Source organism: Cryptomeria japonica, chromosome 4 (genome assembly GCF_030272615.1).
Source record: "Cryptomeria japonica chromosome 4, Sugi_1.0, whole genome shotgun sequence".
NCBI classification, from domain to species: domain Eukaryota; kingdom Viridiplantae; phylum Streptophyta; class Pinopsida; order Cupressales; family Cupressaceae; genus Cryptomeria; species Cryptomeria japonica.
The window spans coordinates 495057523-495079948 of record NC_081408.1 but is presented as its reverse complement, the minus strand read 5'-3'; the positions used below and the strand labels follow the sequence as shown (position 1 = coordinate 495079948).

The 22426-nt window shown below is 36.0% G+C and overlaps 1 protein-coding gene across 4 annotated transcripts in view; it reads right to left on the bottom strand.

Annotated features, from left to right (window-relative positions):
- Positions 1 to 22426, bottom strand: part of LOC131060374 (lariat debranching enzyme) — a 105410-nt gene that overhangs the window by 26805 nt on the left and 56179 nt on the right. For all 4 annotated transcript variants that reach the window (XM_059219907.1, XM_059219908.1, XM_059219910.1 and 1 more), the window contains 5 exons: positions 12594 to 12712; positions 12023 to 12219; positions 11424 to 11606; positions 11213 to 11331; positions 10940 to 11070 (listed from right to left, as the gene is read on the bottom strand). In XM_059219907.1, the coding sequence (XP_059075890.1) occupies positions 10940 to 11070; positions 11213 to 11331; positions 11424 to 11606; positions 12023 to 12219; positions 12594 to 12712 (749 nt within the window). The remainder of the gene's footprint in view (positions 1 to 10939; positions 11071 to 11212; positions 11332 to 11423; positions 11607 to 12022; positions 12220 to 12593; positions 12713 to 22426) is intronic.

Sequence of the window (22426 nt, the reverse complement as noted above, 5' to 3'; positions counted from 1 at the left end):
CAACTGGAGATATATAGATTGCTTGAACCTTCGATCATTATTGAGCTATTGATATGTACCTTTATGGTAGTGTCTATAATTCTTGATGATTCGAAAAATCACTAATCACCTTAGAAGATCGCATCAATTCCAGTAAAGTTGTAATTCCTTGGCAATACTGAAATTGGTAGAATCTTGCCAAGTCTAGCCTACATTGAGTCATTCTTAGGATTAGATTAGAATTCATCTCTTGCAAACCCTACCTTTTGATCTTTATTGAGAACTTGTTAGTTTTAGGAAATTTTTGTTCCTGCAATTCGGATACGTAAGGCCCCTTGATGAAACAGCATTCACAACGACCATTGGTGCTTATCCACACGTAGAGACCCTACATCGAAGAACCTTGGAGTCATCCTGATTGATCCTTTTTCGCGACATCTTCAGCAATCAGAGGCTTTATTCAAGAGAGGATAAGGTACCTTGGGTATTTTATTCTGTGTTTGATAGTGTACAAAATACACATCAACAATACCCAGAAGAGTTTTTGAAAAACCCAGAAAATATTTTTTTGAGAATGGATTTTCGAAAAAACCTTAGCCGCTGGAAAATATAGAGGGTTCGTAAGAAAACCCTAAGCCGCTCGTAGGAATGAAGAATCTGCATAAACCCTTCTCGCTGGAAGACAAATACAAAGGGTCAAATGTAGAAGAAAGCAGAGAAATTGCATCGCGATTTTCTATGTAAATCACGCAGAGTCGAAAATCAGTAGCTCAACACACAGAAGACAACAATCACGCCCTGTCGTCGTGGAAAATAGAAGGTAGGGCGCGTGAAAAAAATTGTTGCAATCGCGCAAAAGGAAGAACCACGGATCGCACGAACAAAATCGCAAAAAAAGACTGTAGAAATCACGAAAAATAAATCGCGGGAAAAAAAACGTTGCGGCTCTACGCAAGTGCAAGTCGTCGACGAACACAGAGGAACCCAGAACAGGTCCAAGCCGACACCAAAACAATGTGGGCTGAATAGAAAACACAAACACAATCAGGAAAAGGTCATTGACGAATAGACACAGGTGCGGAAAAAGAACAGAAAACCCTACTCAGGTTTTAGAAAAGATTCACTTAAAATTTGTTTCGAAAAAAATTTCACTAAAAATAATTTAGGATTATAAAAAAAAATCCGAAATTTTTTTTCTTTGCCTGAGCTCTGATACCATATTACACAAGTAATTGGTATAATACTAAATGATCAAACGATCATTTATAAGATTACAAGTTCGATGTTTCCATTATGAAACAATCGATAACAAAAGCAAAATTAGAAAAATCTAATATTTACAATAGAATACAAAATTGACCATTAAATAATAAAATATTAAGATATTATTCTAATATAAATTATCAACTCATTAACCAATGTGTACCTATCATCTTGTACGGTGCCCTCAATGATACCTATTGCCCATGAGTCCTTAGCATACTCTGCTAGAATCATCTCTCTCCAATCAAAACTAATCTCGACGAGTGAGCACAAGTGTGTCTCCTAGAAAGTACATCAACAACCACATTTTTCTTCTCCTTAATATACACAATGTCAAAATCATATGCCTAAAGTCTACTTACCCATTTTTGTTGTCTATCATTCAAGTCCTTTTGATTCATGAAATATTTCAGGCTATTATGGTCAGTTTTAACACCAAACTTGTCGCCCACCAGGTAAGGTCTCAATTTGACCAAGGCATGATGATGGCCATGCATCTCTTTGTCATAAGTGGAATAGCTCTTCTCGACACCTCTCAACTTCCTACTTTTGGAGGTGATTGGGTGCTTTTCCTGCATCAATAATGCTCCTATTCACTCTCATGAAGCATTACATTCCAACTCAAAAGGTTTGAAGAAATCCAGAATACCTAGAACCAAGTAAGTGCTCATCACCTGTTTGAAATGACCAAAACATTGTTGCGTTGCATCTGACCGCATGAAAGACTCCTTTTTAGTTAGATTTGTGAGTGGAGCTGCAATATGTGTGTGAGAATCCCTTAGCAAATCTCTTGTAGAATCCACACAATCCAAAAATCCCTTAAGAAAAGAGAGATTTGTAGGTGTAGGCCAATCAACAATTGCCTTAACCTTTTCAAGATCAACTCTCACACCTTCAGAACTAATGATATGGCATAGGTAAAGAAGTTATGTCATGCCAAAATTACACTTAAGACTCCTTAGTATACAGTGACTCACTCTTCAATATACTCAAAACCTCCCCAACATGCCTCATGTATGCTTCCCAAGTTTTGCTAAAAATCAAGATATCATCAAAAATTATTAAAACAAACTTCCTTAACTACTTTCAAAAAACCTAATTCATACCCGACTAGAAAGTGGCCGATGCATTCATCAAACCAAAAGGCATCACTAGGAACTTGAAGCGACCAAAATAACATCTGAAACCTATCTTTTCTATATCTTCTTTCCTCATTTTGATATGGTCGATTTTGACATCAAATCAATCTTAGAAAAATAAACTCATCGACCTGAGGAATAGGGTACCTGTTCTTAATTGTCTTTTTGTTTAGAGCTCTATAATCAATGCATACTCGCATTGTGCCATTATTCTTCTTAACCAGCCCAATTGCATAAGCAAAAGGGCTCTTTCTAGATCTAATGTGACCAATCTCCAGTAACTCTTCGATAGCCTATTCAATTTTGTTCTTATGCCTCTTTGGATGTCTATAGGGTGTAGTAATCACTGGTTAAGACCACTCCTCTAACTCTATGACATGCTCCATGCCCCTCTCTAGCGGTACTCCAAGTGGTATACTACTAAACACCTTACTATGCTAAAATTAAAGTTTATGAATGTCTAGTTGATAACTTCTCTATTGTTGCTCCTTGAATATAGGCATTACGCTCCACCTTGCTACCTATTCCACCTGATCGTGTCTAATTCGCCTCTCCATCCTTCTAACAAAGACTTTTCTCGAACCACCATCTAACATCCCTCTAAGCCCTATCTTCTTCCCATTAGATTCAAATCTTATCTCCATAGCCTACAAATTCATTGTGAACCCCACAAGTGTCCTCATCCAGTGCATTCCTAGGACCACATCGATATATCCTATATTGACCACATAGAAATCATCTTTCAATTCATACTCATCCAACTGTATACGTAAATTAGAAATCTTGCAAGTGCAAGTGAGTTTATACACATTTTCTACCAATACCTTGAACCCCTCAAATTCTTCTATTCGGATTCCTCTCTTAGCCACAAGGCTCTCATCAATGAAATTGCGGGTGCCAACAAAATCAATTAGAGTTATTATTCGCTGCCCTTGTAGAACACCCCTAACATTAAATGGTCCTATTTTCTAGAAGCTAGAGAATTGAGCAATGGTCCCATTACAACCATGTTCTTTCTCTAAGCCCTCTAATGAACTTTCATCTCCACTACTCTCAAAATCTAAATCCTAATCTGATTTGTCTAAAACTGATTCATCAGCCGAAGAGTATTCTATTTGCTTAGCCTTTGCCTTAACACTGCACTTATGAGATGGATCTCATGGCTCCCTACAATGAGAGCATAAATTTTTCCTCCTAAAGTCATTCAACTAATCACTATCCAATTTGTTGGTCCCATGGCTTGACGGATTTGATTCCCAGTGAAAGTGTTTTTTATTTTTGTCATTCTTGTGTGGGAATCCCTTTGACTGAAACTTGCTCATAGAGCTGGAGCTCTCCATGTCCCTAGCCTTCTTGATGGCTTCCTGTAGAGTAGGTGGATTGAGTGCCTTAATCCAACCCTTCAAAGGATCGGATAAGCCATCTATAAAGAGAACAATAAGCTTCTCTTTGAGAAATTTGTCACCAACATTGACAACCTTTGTAAATCAGCAAAATAAGCATCCACTGAACCCCGTTGTTTTAGTTGTGACAACTCCTTGAAATGCAATTCTAGATCCTTTTTGTCAAATCTATCAATAAGCCTCTTAGTGAACTCTGGAAATGAAGTAATCTGGTCTTGCCCCATAGTGATCATTCCATGATGACACCACTCATGAGCAATACTATCTAGGTGAATAGCAGCATACTTGGTAGCAACATCTTTTGGGATTGGAAGTTGAAAATATGTGTCCACTTTCTGCACCCAAGATCTTCCTGAAGTCTTCCCAGATCCATCATAATAAGAGTTCTTTATTGTTTGATCTTCCACCAGCATGAGGTATATGCCTTAATTCGAGGTCCATGTAATCTCTAAAAGATATTGTAATCCATATGTCCATGTAATCTCTAAAAGATATTGCAACCTGGAAATTTGGGTCTCCATATGTCCAATTTTACATAAACTAATCTTGCAAAACATTCATTGGGGGTTCAAAATCAACCTGAGGTTGGACTCCGGGTGGGAAAACCAACATAAGAGGTCTAGAATTAGCTGTTCTCATATGCTGATTTGCATTTCTATTGTTCACTGAATTATTCCCTACTCCCCTTGACCATTATTACCTCCATTGTTTGCAACATTATTATTGTTGTTATTGTTGTTATTGACTGTGATGTCCCCATCTTTAACCTAATAATACAATAGCAACAACAACTCCTTTGTGGTCAAAGGGTGATAGATCTTGAGCACCTCAAGATAGTTAGGAGATAGTTAGTAGCAAATTGTGCATAGCAAGTAAGAGTTCAAGTAGATAGTTACATATTCTTTCCATAAAGAATCAGTAAGCATCAAATATATCAAGGAAAATCATGAAGTCTTATCAATAAGACGATTTTCCTATTTAAGGGGCACACCAAAGAATGCAATATGAGAATCTCCATCTAGCACTACCGAGCTCACATGTTATCAAGGATAACAATCTTGTGGACAACCACCTTATCAACATGTATATCATGATTCTACTATTCAATCAATATGAGGAATAGTAAACCCATTAATCAATCATGTTCATAAGATGACATCCTATGTCAACCATTGTCAAGACAACAAGAATGAAGATATGGGATAAACCATCATGATCGAATAATATCAATTAAGACGAGATAACAAACAACGGTTAATCATGGAAAGCAACAATTTTACAAATGAAAAGCAATTTGCATAATAAACTAATTGGTATCATGAAGGGATGCAATTTGTATAACAAATCAATCTGTTTACACTAGGAAGGGGTACAATTTGGAAGAGATATGTCCCTTATACCTTTAAAAGATACAACCCCTTCGATATTGCAAAATATATAATGGATATCCAATCCATTTCCTCATCATCATTGAATCATTTTATCTCTTTTATATATCCTATTTGAATCACTCAGTTGAGCAATTGGCCTTGTGTCAAACCGGATGCATATGTATCAAGATCAATATCAAGAAGAGCACCATTGTTGCATACATATCAAGACAAATCAGGAACAGCACTATACCACTATAAGAAGGACCATACATGCTTATCCATAAAGTTATATCAGGAGCAGCAGATCATCCTATCGCTGTAAGCAGTAGTTGAAAGTTAATTGCACATATTTGAGGACCAAGATCAGATACCCGATAGCAATATTGAAGACATTTGTAAGTTTATATCGATAAATCAGGAATACCATCTCAGCCATCACTATAAGTGACTGGGAAGACAATTCAGATTAAAGATCATCCTTGCATAGTTGTTATCAGTCATATCAGAGTCAGCAGAGACAATCTTAATATTGTTGCATTGCACTAAGTGCAGATATAGTGATCAAAGTCATCTTGCATAAACCGAAGTGTTGAATCAGAGAAAGCAGTAGTATTGTCTCATATATCATATAACATCAGACTATAAATGATATCAATTTGTATAACATAAGGACAAATCTTTTAGAAGTTGTATCATAGACTATTTTTCTTACTTCAATCATTATCATTTTAAGTGTTATTAGAGACTTTAAGGAAAGAAGTCTCTTGCAATTGATTTTTGAAAGTTAATTGTCCCTATTTCCTAAGTCTTAACATGAGGAGACATAACATTGACCCTAAAATGAAGAGCCATCATCTCAACCAAGTAAGACGTTAATTTATTTCCTGTGCATGATGATCTGCAACCTGTTGTCCCCTAACCAATATGTCCTAAAGGTTCATTGCACATTCCCATTTTGGGTCTCTATCACCCATATTTTCTTCTCTTTGTTCACCTTCTACTGCTAAGTTTGAGTTAGATCCATTTCTTTGGGAGTTATAATGATGTTTGAAAGGTTGATGCTCAAACCAAGACACGTCACTGTTTATTAATTTTAAACCCTTCAGGATGGCAAGATACACTGATCTGATATCACTGTAATATAAATATACACCCTTATTTTTCTTTTATTTTGTGTATTTTTCTGATTTGAGTTTGTTTTGGTGATGTAGAAAGAGGTATAGAAATAGATATTGCAATAAAGTATTTGCAGCAATAAGTTTCAAGAAATAACAATATTCAAAAATACCCACAATCAGAAATATTTTCAGACAGAATTTGGATTACAATAAATCATCAAAATAATCACTACCCAGATAGCCAAAATGCTTCAAAATAATATTACAAGTGTACCCATTAAATCTAGATATGCACAAGCCTGATTTTTCATTAAAACCTGCAAACTGGTATTCACCAAATTGGATGCCACACTTCACACATAGCTCCAAAGATCACTAAATGAAAATCTTTGAATAGCAAAGCCTTGGACGTCTCCTTGTATCCCAAAAACCCTAGACAACAGCCCCAAGTTAGCCACACCAAGCTAGAAATGGTCCGGCCAGCTATAAGGTGATATATTCAGCGAATAAATCTCTGATCTTCATCTTGTCTCCATAATCAATCCCTGATCCTCTGTGCTCTAAAAATGAAGAATGCAAGCTAAAGTCTTGAACAATGAAGCCCCAATGTGATTCCTGAATAAAACCACCAATCAATCGCCCAAGCTAGATCTTTCACCAATGAAGATGTTCTCTGCAAGGGTTTTCATCCCCACAAAACTATAGGATGAACAAGTTCAATCCAGCAAAGTTCTGAGTTCAATATCCAAATCATATATAATGCAAAATGTGCTCCAAAATGCCTTTTTACAGGCCTCCAAAACCCCACGCCCTCATTTAGAGTTGCAACAATTTAATTAAAATAAAACATCACCTTATGACTCCCATTTGGGCGTCCAAACCTAGAAAACTTGTTATTAAATAGAAATAACTTTAATCCACCTAGCCAACTACGTAAGAAATTTATTTAATTAAATAATGCTAAAGTTAAATATTTAATTTAACTTTATTAACTTTTAACGTTATTTACAATAATCATTTTGGACCACATTAACTGCCAAAATATTATACCGACATTCCCAATATAGAAATACTACTAACTGACCATGTCGGTGTCCAAACTGTGACTTACTAAAAATAGTAAAAATGGACAAATTGTCTGAATTCATTCCAAAAAAGGTCATAATGCACATCCCAGCCAACTGAGCTCAGTGAAACAACAATCATCACCAAATAAACTGGATTGAACAGTCACCAAAACTGCAATGAGTTCCCTAACCCTATCTCATTAGCCTACAGGAACCTGCTAAATACGCTAATGGTCAACATGCTGACAGTGCTTGGGAAAGGAACATCCTCCAAATACGTCTCTTCCTCTACTTTCAATACTTAACCCTCTATTTCTTCTTACACATCCATTTTCTTCAGGTCTTTCCTTGTGTACCTTTTACTCAACTTCTCTTCTGCCTTCAAGACAAAATAATATGCCTCCTCTAAAGTATGCCCCCTCGTCAAAGTTACCTCCTCCTAAATACTCATTTTCAAACTATTAGAATATCAAGCACCCTTTCCTTGACCAACTTCACCATAGACAAATCTTATGGCTAACCAATAAAAATTATTCACTATACTGCTTTATGAACATCCCCCTTTATTTCAGATTTTGCAACTTCTTCAACAATCATAGCTATTAATCCATAGGACGAAATTTACCCTTATCTCAACCACCATCTTTCTCCAACTAGTGATTTGTTGTTTTCCTTTCCGATTTCTTCTGATCTACAACACCTTCCACCATAGCGCAAAAATACCATACAACTTAGTTTGCAACACTTTCACCCTCTTTAGATTTCCCAATATAGCTTCTAGGTTCAATTTCCCAATATAGCTTCGAACATTCAACTTTATGCCTCTTCCAATCTTTGAGATGGCTAAAAGAAACCTTTGTTCTCCTTCCTCCATAAACTCTTCTTATGTTGGTCCTTCAATCTCTAATGCCTAACCATCTTCCCATCATTCTCATCTACTCTAGGCACAAAGCCACTCTTGCAATCTTCTTCCACTGTGTCCAAACAAATTGCATTCTTCTAAGTACACTAAACACCTCATCCAATCAATTTGCAATAGTTGTAGCTCCTTTGCCTCTACTCACAACTCTTTGTGGAGGCATCTTGGCTCTTAATCAACAATGACTTGTAGGAACTTATACTACTTTGGTACCACTTGATGGAGCCAAGGATAGAAGTTCCACTTAAGGGATGCCCAAATCCATCACCTTGAGACATAGAACCACTCATACAAAGGAAAACACAAACAAGGAACATCTTTCAAAAACAACAAAAACTAAGCAATGCTATAGAATCATGTCATCTATTGATTATCAAAAGTACATAGAGTAACTCAACTATATATATAACCCTTTAAGCCTTACATTACTCTCATAACCTATAGACTAACAACATATCAACTACATCTTCCATACAGACCTTCCAACAACTCTCTATGATAAATTGCATCATTGACAATGGCACCTATCTAAAACTAACTATTTTTTAAAATGTACTAAACTTCGCCAAATTTGGCCATCGATATTTCTATCCAAACCAACCTACCCCTTAGGTCACCAACTTTTCATATGCACATTGCATATACATATATATGTGTATATATGTATTGTATATATATAATTGGTCTTTTCGAAAACCCATTACTTATTCCCAATGAAAAGGGACAACCACCTAAGTACAAAATGTATTACATTAAATGTCTTCCATAATTCCTAGGCGAATTAAACCTCCTTATTGATAAACTCTATGCTATATTTTCTTCCCTAAATTGTGATGCCATATTATGTTTTCAAAAAAACCTTGTGCTTGGTCCCAACAAGATGATGTTTCCTTTAGCTCCAATGATGACAAGTGTCTAGTTGGCCCCAATATTAAAACACGATAATGAATGAAACAGGGAAGTATAAAACAAACACCACAACAAATTTGGGTTCAAGATAAATCCATAATGAAGTATCACAATCTCTCAAATCCATTAGATTGATGTGTTGTTTCCTAATGATGAGTGGAATCTCAAGCAATACCACAATGGATTCCAATAATGTCCTAGCCATCTACACTTCATATAGCAACAAGTACTCAACCAATTGGCTTCATGTTACCGAAAGGATCTCCATAGGCACGCAAACATAAATGCTCAAACCATAGATTCAAACTCTAACTATAACTTTTAAAACTTGTAAACGCTTAGAGATACAGGGAAAACCAAAAAATTAAAAAATTAATGATGCAAAATTTCTCGAACCGAGACGCTCCTACAAGATCACAATGATAAGGATTCATGTCCCACAAGCCAACGAATTATGTAGGGGAGGGTGCAAGTTCATACTCAATGCAAACATGATGTCAAATAAAGAAGAATTGTATGAAAGAAGCAAAATAGTCACTAATTGGTAAGGACATCTCAAGCCAAATCCAACAACGGAAGAGGATGTAGGTGACAAATTCTCCAAATGAGAGGTTCAAGATGCAGGACTCTTCAGTCTGAATGAACTGAACTTCACTGTGTTAAGCAAGCATATTATGACCTAAACTAGGCCTTCACTTCAGAATGACAACTTTTGGCAAATTTTCACAACAATGGAAGCAGTCTAAAGACAACAACTAGGAAGTATATTTGAGCAAAAACACAGGGGTACAGGATGAAATTATCAAATTCCATAACATCATTATGGCACCACAAATTTCAAGAACATCCAAAAGTAAAGGTCAATCCAGATGGCCAAACTTGGTCAGATAAATCTCCCCAAAACTGACCTACTTAGATTCAAACTATAAATTAACCTGGGGCTGGTTTGCCAATCCAGATGATAACATCATGCTTGACTTGAGATTAACAACTTTAATATCAATTTCATTTCTCCAAGTTCCCACCATAGATCCTAAGGAGGAGGCAAAAAAGAGACAATTCGAAAGTTGATATTATCCTAACATTGAAAAGGCTTCTCATACTCTTAAATATGGTAAGGCTGATTTCTATTTGTTTACATTTGTTTATTTTGATTGTGTTAACAAGGAACAAAGATATTTCGTTTATGTATTGACCATCTGCTGTGATCCTTGACCATAATTTCAGCACTAAACTTATTATACCAGAAATGACTATTCACAATTCCAAAATGAATGTAATTCACAGACATTAAATCAGCCCTGACAAAAGAATTTTGCATGTTCATCTGCCCTTTTTATGGTATTAGAAACTTCTTGATTAAATTATTTACTCCTAATACAAATAATTTTGAACATTTCAATTTAATTTGCATTCAAATAAGTCATGTCCATAACCGAAAAAGACAAGCACAGATGCATACTTTAGATCTACTAGAAAGACATAAATACACAACATAGTTGATATTGTCATTTCCACACATCAACAAGGGTCCAGGGAGTACTAAATAATATTATAATACTTTATGCCAATGAGCTTTTTCAACCTCTAGTAAATATGTTACAGATTCATTAAGGAATCTAACAATTCACCTTATTATGATCATTACAATCTAAATTTATGTCCAAGATCAAGAGAACAAAAGGTAATTGAGATGCCAGAGTTGTGAATGATTATTCAATTGTAACAAGAAATATCTACAGAACTAAACAATGGACCATGCAACATACCAACACTTATTGGCTGTCTTTGAGTAGGATCATATGCTGGGACAGTTGGTCTGAAATCAAAGGGCTTCATATGTACTTCCAAATGCCTCTGTACCCATTGGCGATGACCTTTCAGATCTGGAAGTTCTGGCCTGCCTCCAAACAAAAGTAATAAAACAAAAACATTTATTACTCAAGTCTAGAAAAAGAACAGATCACTATTATGTAACTATGAAAAGGCCCTTAACTAAAAGAGCTTATTTCTATATCTGAATCCCCTTTACAGATTCCTACATTAACCGTGCAGGTTTTCTGCTCAATGGAAAAACAGGATTGTATGCTCGTGTGATTGCAAGCCATTCTTCATCATAATGGATCTCATGGGGACCTGCATCAGATTTGATTTCTATAACCTGATTCAACAACAGAAACAAAAGAATAAGAAAAATGTCTAGAGGGCAAGAACTATCTCAAGTGTACAGTAAGTATATATGTACATTAGAACCTGCAAAAAGTTACGCCCTGGAAGACACTTATCCAATGCAAGGAACTTTGTGACAGGTCCATTCTCCCCATGTTGAACAAGAGCTGCAAACTTGGTGTGCAGGTGTGCGGAGAACCAATATGAAGGTTTTAGCTTTTTCAAAAGTTCCTCAGCAGCCCTACTTCCAAGGGTGCCATCTTTTATCTTCAAAATAGAACAAGAGTGAGCATTTATTCTTGATCTCAGCACTTTTTTCTTTTAAAAATATTACATGCTTAACTAGTATTGCTCTTAAAATTAGAATTGCAGAAACACTTCACCACAAGGAACCAAAGAGTATCATAAAATGCATGTGCATTGGGAATCTTTGTCACACCATTCTTTTCAAAATTAAAGCTCAAATCACACAAAAACAGGCACTTGCAGGTTATACTGCAAAGTTCCTATATGCCAGTTCATTAAGGAAACTGTAGTTCTGAGAGACATCTAATAATGTATTCCAAAAAGCAATAGGCCACATTGACACTCATGCACTAACAGTAAAGCCTCAATTGTCCATTCCCTTTCCTTTTATGCAAAAAAGGTGGTCTAAAAATATCTTACAGATCAAATATTAGTACCTCGGATTCAAAAAAGGGCTTATGACGAAGCAGTTGCTCTGAATTTCCAAAAGCAGTTATACCGCGAGGCCAATCATGCGAAATAAAAATGTCCAGAGGCTCCTCAACCTGCTTAAGTTTGTGAACATCATATTCACGTACATGATAAATAGACCTGATATCACTATTATTGTAAGGTGCTCTTTCATAATGCCCTGTTAATAAATGAAGGATCAGTAAACTGCCACATTGCTCACTTGGGCAGCATTAAAAAGAACAATAACAATAAGAAAAGATTTATTTCATTCAGCCAATATGAAAACACTGAGGCAAATATAATTACACTACATAAGAATACTTATAACAAGAAGAGCTCCTATTTAATGCAGAAGAATGGATGCAGTGAGTACAATTTCCAAATATGATTGTGCACAAAACAGTACTATATAATTACACATTTAAACAAACACAACAGAAAAATTAAAACTTGCCCCCCAATATCAGATGAAGAAACAAGCAAGTGCAAGGCTACAGGTAAAAATCATGAAACTCTCGCAAGATTGCAGCATAGAAGTCAAACAAGACTTTCCTGAATAATAATCACGTGCATTGAAAATGCCAGAAAGGCCACCTATACGGACACTCCCAAACTTGATGACTCCAGCAAAACCCATAAAGAATATCTTTGGTGCAACCCATCCACCATAGTACCTGTTGTTTTGGACGATATAGTTAAAATATGTTTAAGTGCTTTAAGTTTATTAAAGTATTGACCATAATATGATTAAAAATTTCAAGCAAAGCATTTTGATACCAAAAGAGTTCATCTCAATGAACTGTCAAAAGCTGTTTTGCAAGCTTTAAGAAGTTAGACAAAACAGTTCTCTACTAATAAGCATTGCACATGAAATTTTTCAAGACAAGCTATTGATTTAATATTGTATGTGTGAAAAACAAAAGAATTTCCTAGGGTTGTATGTAGCCCTACTTTTGGTCGACATAAACAAAAAAATCATGTATATTCATTAATGTGCTAATGTTAAAGATAACATCTGGTACAATTTGTTATATAGGCACCCAAAAGAATTCACAAAAACTCTAAGCTAGTGTCCAGAACATGGTTGAAAATTTGAAATACTCAGTGAGTCCTCAAACTGCAAATACCTGTGCAAGTCACTCATCATTTAACTTGGAGATTATTTAAATTTTAAACCCAAAAACATGCGGCAATTTTTTTGTAAAAACTTGCAAAATTGCACGAGTTAAACCCTAACACTTCAAAAACTCATTCAATGCCTAATAAATTTGGTTTTAAAACTGAACGCGATTTTATTTTTTAGGTTTTCATTTGCTTTTTGCGATGCATGCATGACTGGGTTAAAGTTTTGGGCAAACAAAATTTTGTGGTTCAGAATCTTCAAATAAACTTTATCACGCCTGTAGCCCGCACGAGTGGCAGAGTTGGCTTGGGCCGTGGGTTTGCTCCCCATTGGTCTCGAGTTCGACTCCGAGGCTCGGGTTCACCTAATGCACATGGCTTGTGAGCGGCTGCGTACATCCCTAGAGGACTAGTCTCGCCTCAGCTCGCCCCTTCCTGACTCCAACTTGGCAGTAAGTAAATCCAAGGTAAGGGGGGTTGGGCATTGGGCTGGGTTGCAGGGATAGCTCTAGAGTAAATTAAAAAAAAAAAAAATTATCACACCTGTTTTTTTGTGACTATCGATCACACCTATCGTTTTGTGCAGTATACGTGAGGTGGGCAATTTTTATAGTTTCTTCCTTGTTGGCATGCAAGACTTCGAACATTAATCTAAATTTTGAAGTTAACCAGTAAACTATGCACAGTGTTCTTGTATTCAATGTTAAAGAACCATTCGTAAATTTTATTATTCATTGAATATTCTACCTCTTTATTGTCTAAAGTTACAATCCTTCTGTAATGTCCCCTTTTTGTAAATGCCCTTGTTTCTGCCCTTATATCAGATCTGTTCTTATTTGATGCTTCTGTTTTCTTTTTTGTGATGGATTATTGTACCTTACTGTGTTACAAACTCAGATGCTTATTGCCTTATGATCTCAATCAGATCTGTATTCAATATTTATTTCTAATAAATACCTAATGTCTTAATTTCCTTGCTGTACAGAATTCTTATTCTCTCTATTTTCCTCTATCATTCTGTTCCTTGATTGCTGATAAAACTATGTGCTATTCAATTAATATGTAACGCTCTGGAATATATATATATTTTCTGAGTCCCCAATCCTTATTTGTTTCCAACGTTTTTCTTACTCTTCGCTGCCCCCTCTTCATGGTTTGATGTTATTCTTTTATTCCTTCCATCACTGATGTCTCTTCTAGAGGAGGTACCCGTTGGGTAGGAAGATACCCCTTTGACCACTAACTGCCCCTTCAATTATCGTTGTCCTTTGTTTGTTTTGTTTAACATAATCTTTGTTTACTAATTTTAACTGCTGACCATATTTTAACTAGTATTATTGTAAATGCTGCTCATCACTTATTATTAATAAATACGACTGCATCTCTGCAGTAATGGAATCACTGTTCCACACTAACCACGTGTGCCTTGGTGTAGTAATCACTGTGTATATGTTGTCCTAAGCATCGGAGTTGGATTGAAAGGATAGATTTAGTATCTGTTTGCCTTTGCTTGATCAGAATACAGATTTAACGAGACAAATACTTATGTAATGTCCCCCTTCTGGGATTTACAATAACTCGGTCCTGAGACAACAATTTCAACTTAAAGTGAGAGTTGTAATATATTTCTGAATATAATTCTGTCAAACTGGAAAAAATTTATTATAATATTTAACTCAAAATTCAAAAAAAATAGCTCAGAAGATAGACTTATCTTGGTTCACTTAATAACTTTCCACTTTCCCTGGGATTGTTGTGTCCAAGGTCTGTTTTATCTCTGCATGGAATCCTTCTTCACAAGTCTGATAATATATTCATAATGATGCTCAGAGTCTAAATAAATCTGCTAAAGCCTGAACATGAAATGTTCAGAACTTTTCATATGTATCTGATATAAATTCTTTCTCAGCATATACTTTCTCCTTCTGAATTATTTTCTAGGTCTGTTTTATCTCTACATGGAATCCTTCTTCACAAGTCTGATAATATATTCATAATGATGCTCAGAGTCTAAATAAATCTGCTAAAGCCTGAACATGAAATGTTCAGATCTTTTCATATGTATCTGATATAAATTCTTTTCTCAGCATATACTTTCTCCTTCTGAATTATTTTCTTCAGCAATTACATATCACACTTGGTGTATTCCTTCGATCTGTCTTTCTTTTTAAACTCCACACACAACACCCTTATGTCTAAAATAATATATATGTATATATATATATATATATAGTTTTTACTTCTATACACCACACATATTTCTCACACTGCTTCACCCAGATATTTTCTCTGTTTGAATTATATTTTCAGAATTACTCCCCCCCTCCATCCAACATCTGATAAATCTTCTTCTTATATCTCCTTATCTTGAAGAGACATTTTCCTTTACCAAATAGTCACAACTTTTCAACCAATTCACAACACTTCATATCAGTTAATAATTTACTTCTTATCTTAACATATTGCATCCCTCATTATTTCAAATTCTTGTTAATAATTAAATTGCACCATTCTAGCAATAATTACGTCTTCCTTTACTGCTTACTCTTTTTAAACTGAAACATGATATACTTCAAACGCACCCTTCTTAGTATTCTTAATCACAAATCTTCGTAACAAAACATTCATTTTTTTTAATCGATGCCTTGAGATGAGACAAGGATTAATTGCTATTTCTTTTTAAAAATCGTTGCCTTTGTATTTGACTTTGATTAATTTGCACCTCCTCAAGATTAATCATTACCTTTCGAACGATCATTTATTTAGTTACTTAACAAGATATGAATCGGTGCTTGTTTTGATTTTTCTGTTTAAGACTGAACCTTATATTTTGTCTTGATTTTATTAAATTGTCCTTGTAATTATCGCTGCTCTATAAGAAATCATGGTTATTGCAATTTAGTAATTATTAAATTGCTGCCTTGTCAGTCTCTTATGTAGGATTATATTGTCTTTTATTGAGGACTCTAACATTAAGAGGTGGGCCCCATAAATTTGTCTTTTAGGGGGGAATAAGGAATTACGCCAAAAAGAATTAAAGAGTTATTCATTAACATTTGTAATGAAATAATTAATATCTATCATTAATATTATTATTGGTTATTGAATTAATAATTAATATTATTATTTGATAACTATGAAATTAATATTAATATTTAATAAATATAAATTACATATTAAATCTTGTTTATTATTATTATTAAGATTTTACTTAGTTCATTCTTTTATTAATATATATATATATATATATATTGTATTATTATTTATTATGTTATCATGTTAGAGTCCTCAATCTTAGATGGGGACATCACAACTTACGGGCTACTGTTAGAAAACTGTGAAATCTTATTTCATAAGACAATTTTCTGAATGTATAGATGTATCTTATTAATTTATTTTTCTTAAAAAATGGTTGTGAGGAATGTCATGGCGGGGACAGGACACCTTCCAATACTTCTTTCACAAAACTTGCACACTTGGGGCTATTTCCAATTCATCAAAATGCATGTAGCATATTGCTACAAATGTTCTGCAATGAGGGAAGTTCCCCCAGCTAGAAAAGGTGTCCATTAAATCACATTCTTTCCAAGCACTTTTCTCTAACACCTTCAAGAAATGAATCTCAACTTATTTCTCATAAACTAGTGCATAAGATTCCTAATCATGTGGGAGTCCAAAATGATGTTTGGCAGCACCACAAGAGAAAGAATTTTAAAATGTCACATGTGCTTTGATTTCAGAGTGGTATTCATTATTTGGAGTTTTGTGCAGTTGAACAAATATAAATTTCTTCACCAAACAGTTCAATAAAAGCAGTTGAACAATTTCAAATTCATAACCTATTGAATAGATAGTTTTGTAAAGTTGCATATAAGATTAACAAATTTTGGCAATAACTGAACCTACTCAAGAATTTGGTTGAAAGGTAATTAAGAATCCAATCATCATCAGGGTTTTTTTCAACTAGGCTCACCTCACAAGGAGACCATTCTCTTAAAATAATCCAAGGGCAACTTCTGAGACATCTCTACACCATAAAATACATTCAAATATTTTTTGAGGGTTTGTCAAGAATCCTACATATAACACTTTCAAAGATTTTGCAGTAAATAGAGATGGTTATAAGCTTCTGGAAAGCTCTAATATGATAATAATAGATTCAAGACGTTATTAGATTCTACAGATCTTTCCAGAAATTTCATCCTAAAGAAAAATTAACAAAATAAGGAGTTGTTCAACTTCATATGTCATTTACTTTCTCAATTGAACATTTCAACTTTATATCAGGACTGTAATGTATCTTTCTAAAAGATTTGACCATGTTTATTGCTTGTAACAAGAAAATATATAGGGGAGAATTTGGAAAAGTCTTATCCTAATTCACTCTAGACTCTGGCTGATTGTTATTGGTCTAAGTCATTTTCATTTATTCTTTTCACCTAGATGTTAGTTGTTAGCCTAGTGGTTTTATTTTATATTTTTATAGTTAAATTTAGGTTGCAGCACTACTACTGCTAACTAAGTATTACTAATTTTTTATGGTGTCTCCCTTTGCTAGGTTTCATTTGTATTTTGTTGAAAGAATATGGCTTCTACAACTAAAAGTGGTGGCAAATGAAAGGATCCTTGCTAGAAACACAGGACACCAAGTGCAGTATGAGGAGAGGTTATTTGTATCTATTGCACTAAGCCTATGAATGGTGGGATAAATCAACTCAAATATCACCTTCCACATATCATTTGCCAAGATGTTAGGCAATGTGAAAAAAGTAGTGAAGAGTTTTAGAGGGAGGCAAAATCACTTCTTGCAGTACATGAGCAAAGGAAGGCAGATAACAAGAGAACACTACATGTAATGGCAGCCCCAATCGCAGATTTCATTACTATCTATTGGACCATGGATACAAGATTGAGAAGTATGGGCAGCTATACATCTAGTTTTTTTCACTCCCCATCACACTCCTAGTGTGCAACCTTCATTGCAAGGTACTCTTGTCACAAAAGGTTTGCACCCTTGCTGAGCTATCAACTCAAAAACCTTGTGAAACATGGAAACAACCCCGAAGTGTGGAACCTTGCGAAAGGGGGTTGAATCTCCAAAGAAAGCCGCCTTCCTTCGCAATCCAAGTGCAGATGTTGAACCAACTCAACACTCCAAATTCCACTTCTAAACCTATCCTAACAGCTTGTAGAGGAAAAGGGAAGAAGGAAATGCTAAAATGAAAGGAGGTGACACACCAAGATAAGAGATGTTTCTCTCCCCACCCAAATTTGACACAGAGCCAATCGAAATACCCAGGAGATGCACAAACTTCGGTTGCATGAATTGTTGGCATTGTGTTGTCATTGATGTCAACCAGTATGGGATGTTAACCGGTATGGGATGTCAACCAGTATGGGATGTCAACCGGTATGCAAGATGTTGTTACCGGCATTGGCGATTGTTGGCATGTCGATGTCAACTGGTATGCAAGTTGACGTTACCGGTATGCAAGATGTTGTTATGTTGATGTCAACTAGTAAGTATGTCAACCGGTAAGCAAGCAATGAGACAAGGTTGAAGATTGTCACCGATAAATGATAACATGACCTAACCGGCAAAACAGAGAAGTGCACGATATGAAGGTTAACCGGTTAGTGTATACCGGTAGCATGTTCGGTCAGTGACCAAGTTTGAACCGACACAGTCAAATGAGTTGGATGCTGACAGAGATGTCACGTGGACTCCAGGTGGCGAACATGCAATGTTAGGTGAATGGTGCGTCGGCGAGGTAGTTGCCGACTAGGTCGGTATTAAATGTCGACTGCGAAAATCACGAATCGATTGCAGAGGATTGCGACTCAAAGCAGATCGAAAGGCAGAGATTTTATTCTTTGACATTATGATCAAAGCAGGATATATGATCGTCTTGTTGATCTGGAGAAGGAAACAACTAGATCATTTATTGTAATCGACAAAATCAAGACCGATGAACAGGATCTAGTTTGCTAAATATAGTAAACGTTTATTGGAAGAATAAAAAAAGGACAGAGCTTTTTGCTAACCTGTTGCAGGTTGTTGAATCAAGAAGATAAGATCCGATTTGATACGGATCGTGGTCGGTGAAGAAAACCCTAAGCGCGGGAAGTTTGAGTTTTTGTTTTGGCGGGAAAGCATGTGTATAAATATGCAGATCAAAGACTTAAGCTTGTGGTTAGAGAGTGAGAGGATACTAGATGATTGATGAGAAAGTGTGATTCTGCCACGTGAGAGTTGATCAATCTGAGTGTTGATAGCAAAATATTGAAGTGACTGAGTGTTAGTCGAAGAACCGGTAAGGAAGGTTTAACCGGCAAGGTTTAAGGTAACCAGTAGACAGTTACAGAGTGTAATAGTTCATCTAACCGGCAATGTCTGAAACGGTAAGATAGCAGCAGAGAGTGAAGGAGAGCAAACAGAGTGTGAGAGGAGATCCTACAAGGCAGAAACTGACTTGTAGAGGATTCAGACAAAAAGAACAGAGGATCGGTAGAGAAGAAGCAGTGTGACAGAAAAGAGTTTAACCAGCAAAGAGAATTGTTTGCAGGGGTTACAAAACTCATTTGTAGAAAGTGTTTATCATTGTATTGTTTTATATCTCATTGTATTTCACTGAGTAGGTGCTCGGTGTAGGGGTTGGTGTTGCTTGAGTAGGTGCTCAGAATAGATTAGGGGTTGGTGCTCCTTTGGGTAGGTGCCCATAAATTGCTAGCGGTTGGTGCCCTAAACTTTGTAAACCTGTTATTTTATTGTAAGGTTGGATTGGAGCAGTAGATCTCCAGCAGCATTTATCACCGAGGTTTTTCCCACATTGGGTTTTCCTCGTATATCCGGTGTTATGTGATGTGCTCTTGTGTGTAGTTGCTTGTTAGTGTTTTCATTATCCTACCGGTTGCACACATTGTTTGAAATTGTTTATAATCACTGATTCACCCCCCTCTCAGTGATATCTTGTGTTCTCCAATTGGTATCAGAGCATTAGGTTCCCTGTTTGTCAAAGCTTTCTCTAGCTTGGGTAGATTCTGGTTCAAGAACACAATGGCAAGGAATGAATCTTCCTCCTCCAAAGCTCCCATGTTTGATGGTACTAACTATGCCTTCTGGAGCAAAAGAATGGAAACCTATTTGTCCTCCCTAGGTTTTGATGTTTGGATGTATGTGAAGAATGGGTATATTGTCCCTAATGCTCCTCCTACAGATCCGGATGCTAAGGAGTATGAAAACAATGTCGAAGCCAAGCATGCTATTCTCAGTAGATTGTCTGATAATGAGTTTGTTAAGGTTATGCACTGCTCATCCGCCAAGGAAACTTGGGATAAGTTGAAGAGATTGTTTAAAGGAGATGTCAAGGTCAAGGAGGCTAAACTGCAAACACTAAGAGGTCAGCTTGAAGGCTTGAAGATGAAAGAAGAGAAGATTGTTGATTATCATCAAAGAGTTGATGAAACGGTGAACACTATTAGAGGACTTGGAGAGGATATAGTTGATAAAGTCATTGTTAAAAAGGTACTTAGATCTCTCACATTTGAGTACCATACAAAGGTCTCTGCAATAGAAGAAGCCAAGGATCTGAAAACCTTTTCAATGGATGAGTTATTTGGGTCCCTAACCGCTTATGAGATGAGAACAACCGATGAAGGAACTTCAAAGAAAGAGGCTGTTTTCAACTCCATCAAAAAGGGTAAGGAAGAAATTACTCATGGAGAATCTAGTGAAGACTCGAATACAGTGGTAGCAAACTTTGTAAGGAAGCTTAAAAGAGGATCCGGTAAGTACAAAGGAAAATTGCCTTTCAAATGTTTTGACTGTGGAAAAATAGGACACTTTGCCTCAAAATGTGCCTATGGTGAGAATGCTGGAGAGGAGCAACAAAGCACCAGCAAACCTTCAGGTAAGGATAAAAAAAAGAAAGTCTACCGACAAGAAAGAAGAATCTACCGGAAGCAAAACAGCTTGTATACTTTTGAAGATGATGCCACAGATGAAGAAAGTGCCTCAGAAGATGACTGTTGTGAGGATGAAAGAGAAACTAATCTCTTTGTGGCACTAGATGAACCGGTTGATGAAGCTAATGAAGATGAAGACATTGAAGTTGAAGTGGACTTGGAAGGTGAGCTCATAAGTGCTCGAGGAGTTGAGTAAAACAAAAAGGGAACTCAAAAAGGTTAAGTGTGTTGCTGCAAAAGAACAAGATCGTTTGAAGCAATCCCTGGATGAGACCAAGAAAACAATTTCTGATCTGAAACTCCAGTTGGAAGAAGCTAAGAGGATATGTGAAGTTACATCCTCCGATTTGATAAAGAAGGAGGAGCATCAGAATCTAGAAGAAGAAATTGTAAGGCTCGAAAAGGAGCTTGAAAAGAGCAAGAATGAATTAAAGATGAGCAAATATGAGAGTAGCACTGAAACCTTGGACAAGATGTTGAGTAATCAGAAACACTCAAAAGATACCGGAGGTATAGGTTTTGAAGAAGGACAGAGTTCCAACAATAAAGACACATCCAACAAGGAGATACAGTTTTCTTCTTCAAGTGAAAGTAAAGAAAAACAAACCTTTTTTGTCAACAAAGCTATTGAGAAGAAGACGTATGCTGAAGCTGCTAGAAATCAGCCTGTGAACCAGAATGTTCAAACTTTGAACTGGAAGGCTCACTCACTATACCAGAATGCAAATCCTAAAGGCAAGCCCAAGCTTGATAATGAAGGGTTCACTAGAGTCAATAACGTGAGAAGAAGACACCTGGTGAGACAAAGGTTTGCCGGTCCAAAGTGACTAGAGCGATATGTACCCAAATTCCATGGTTACTATTACCGGTGTAATAAGTTTGGTCATAGAATTGCTGATTGTAGTTTGATGCATAAGCCCCCTACTAGTTTTGAAAGTTGAAACCCGTTTGCTGCACTCCAGGAGATAAATGTTATTTGTTATCAATGTAATGAGTTTGGTCATAGGAGTTATGATTGTAGGAGAAGTCAATCGGTATCCTACAATAGTTTTTCAAGTTCATCTTTCAATGTCGAAGTGAAATGCTATCATTGTCAAAATTTTGGCCACATTGCAAAGCATTGCAAACTCAGGACATTTAAGCAAAAGAAGTCAATACTGGCTCAGAGACCGGAAGCAAAACCGGAGCAGAAAATTGCAGCAGACAAGAAGAAGGAAGCCAACCCAGTTTGGGTTGAAAAGAATAAGAATAAGGCTAAGTCAAGTCTGATTGTCCAGACTGCCCTGCATGCAGAAAGAAGA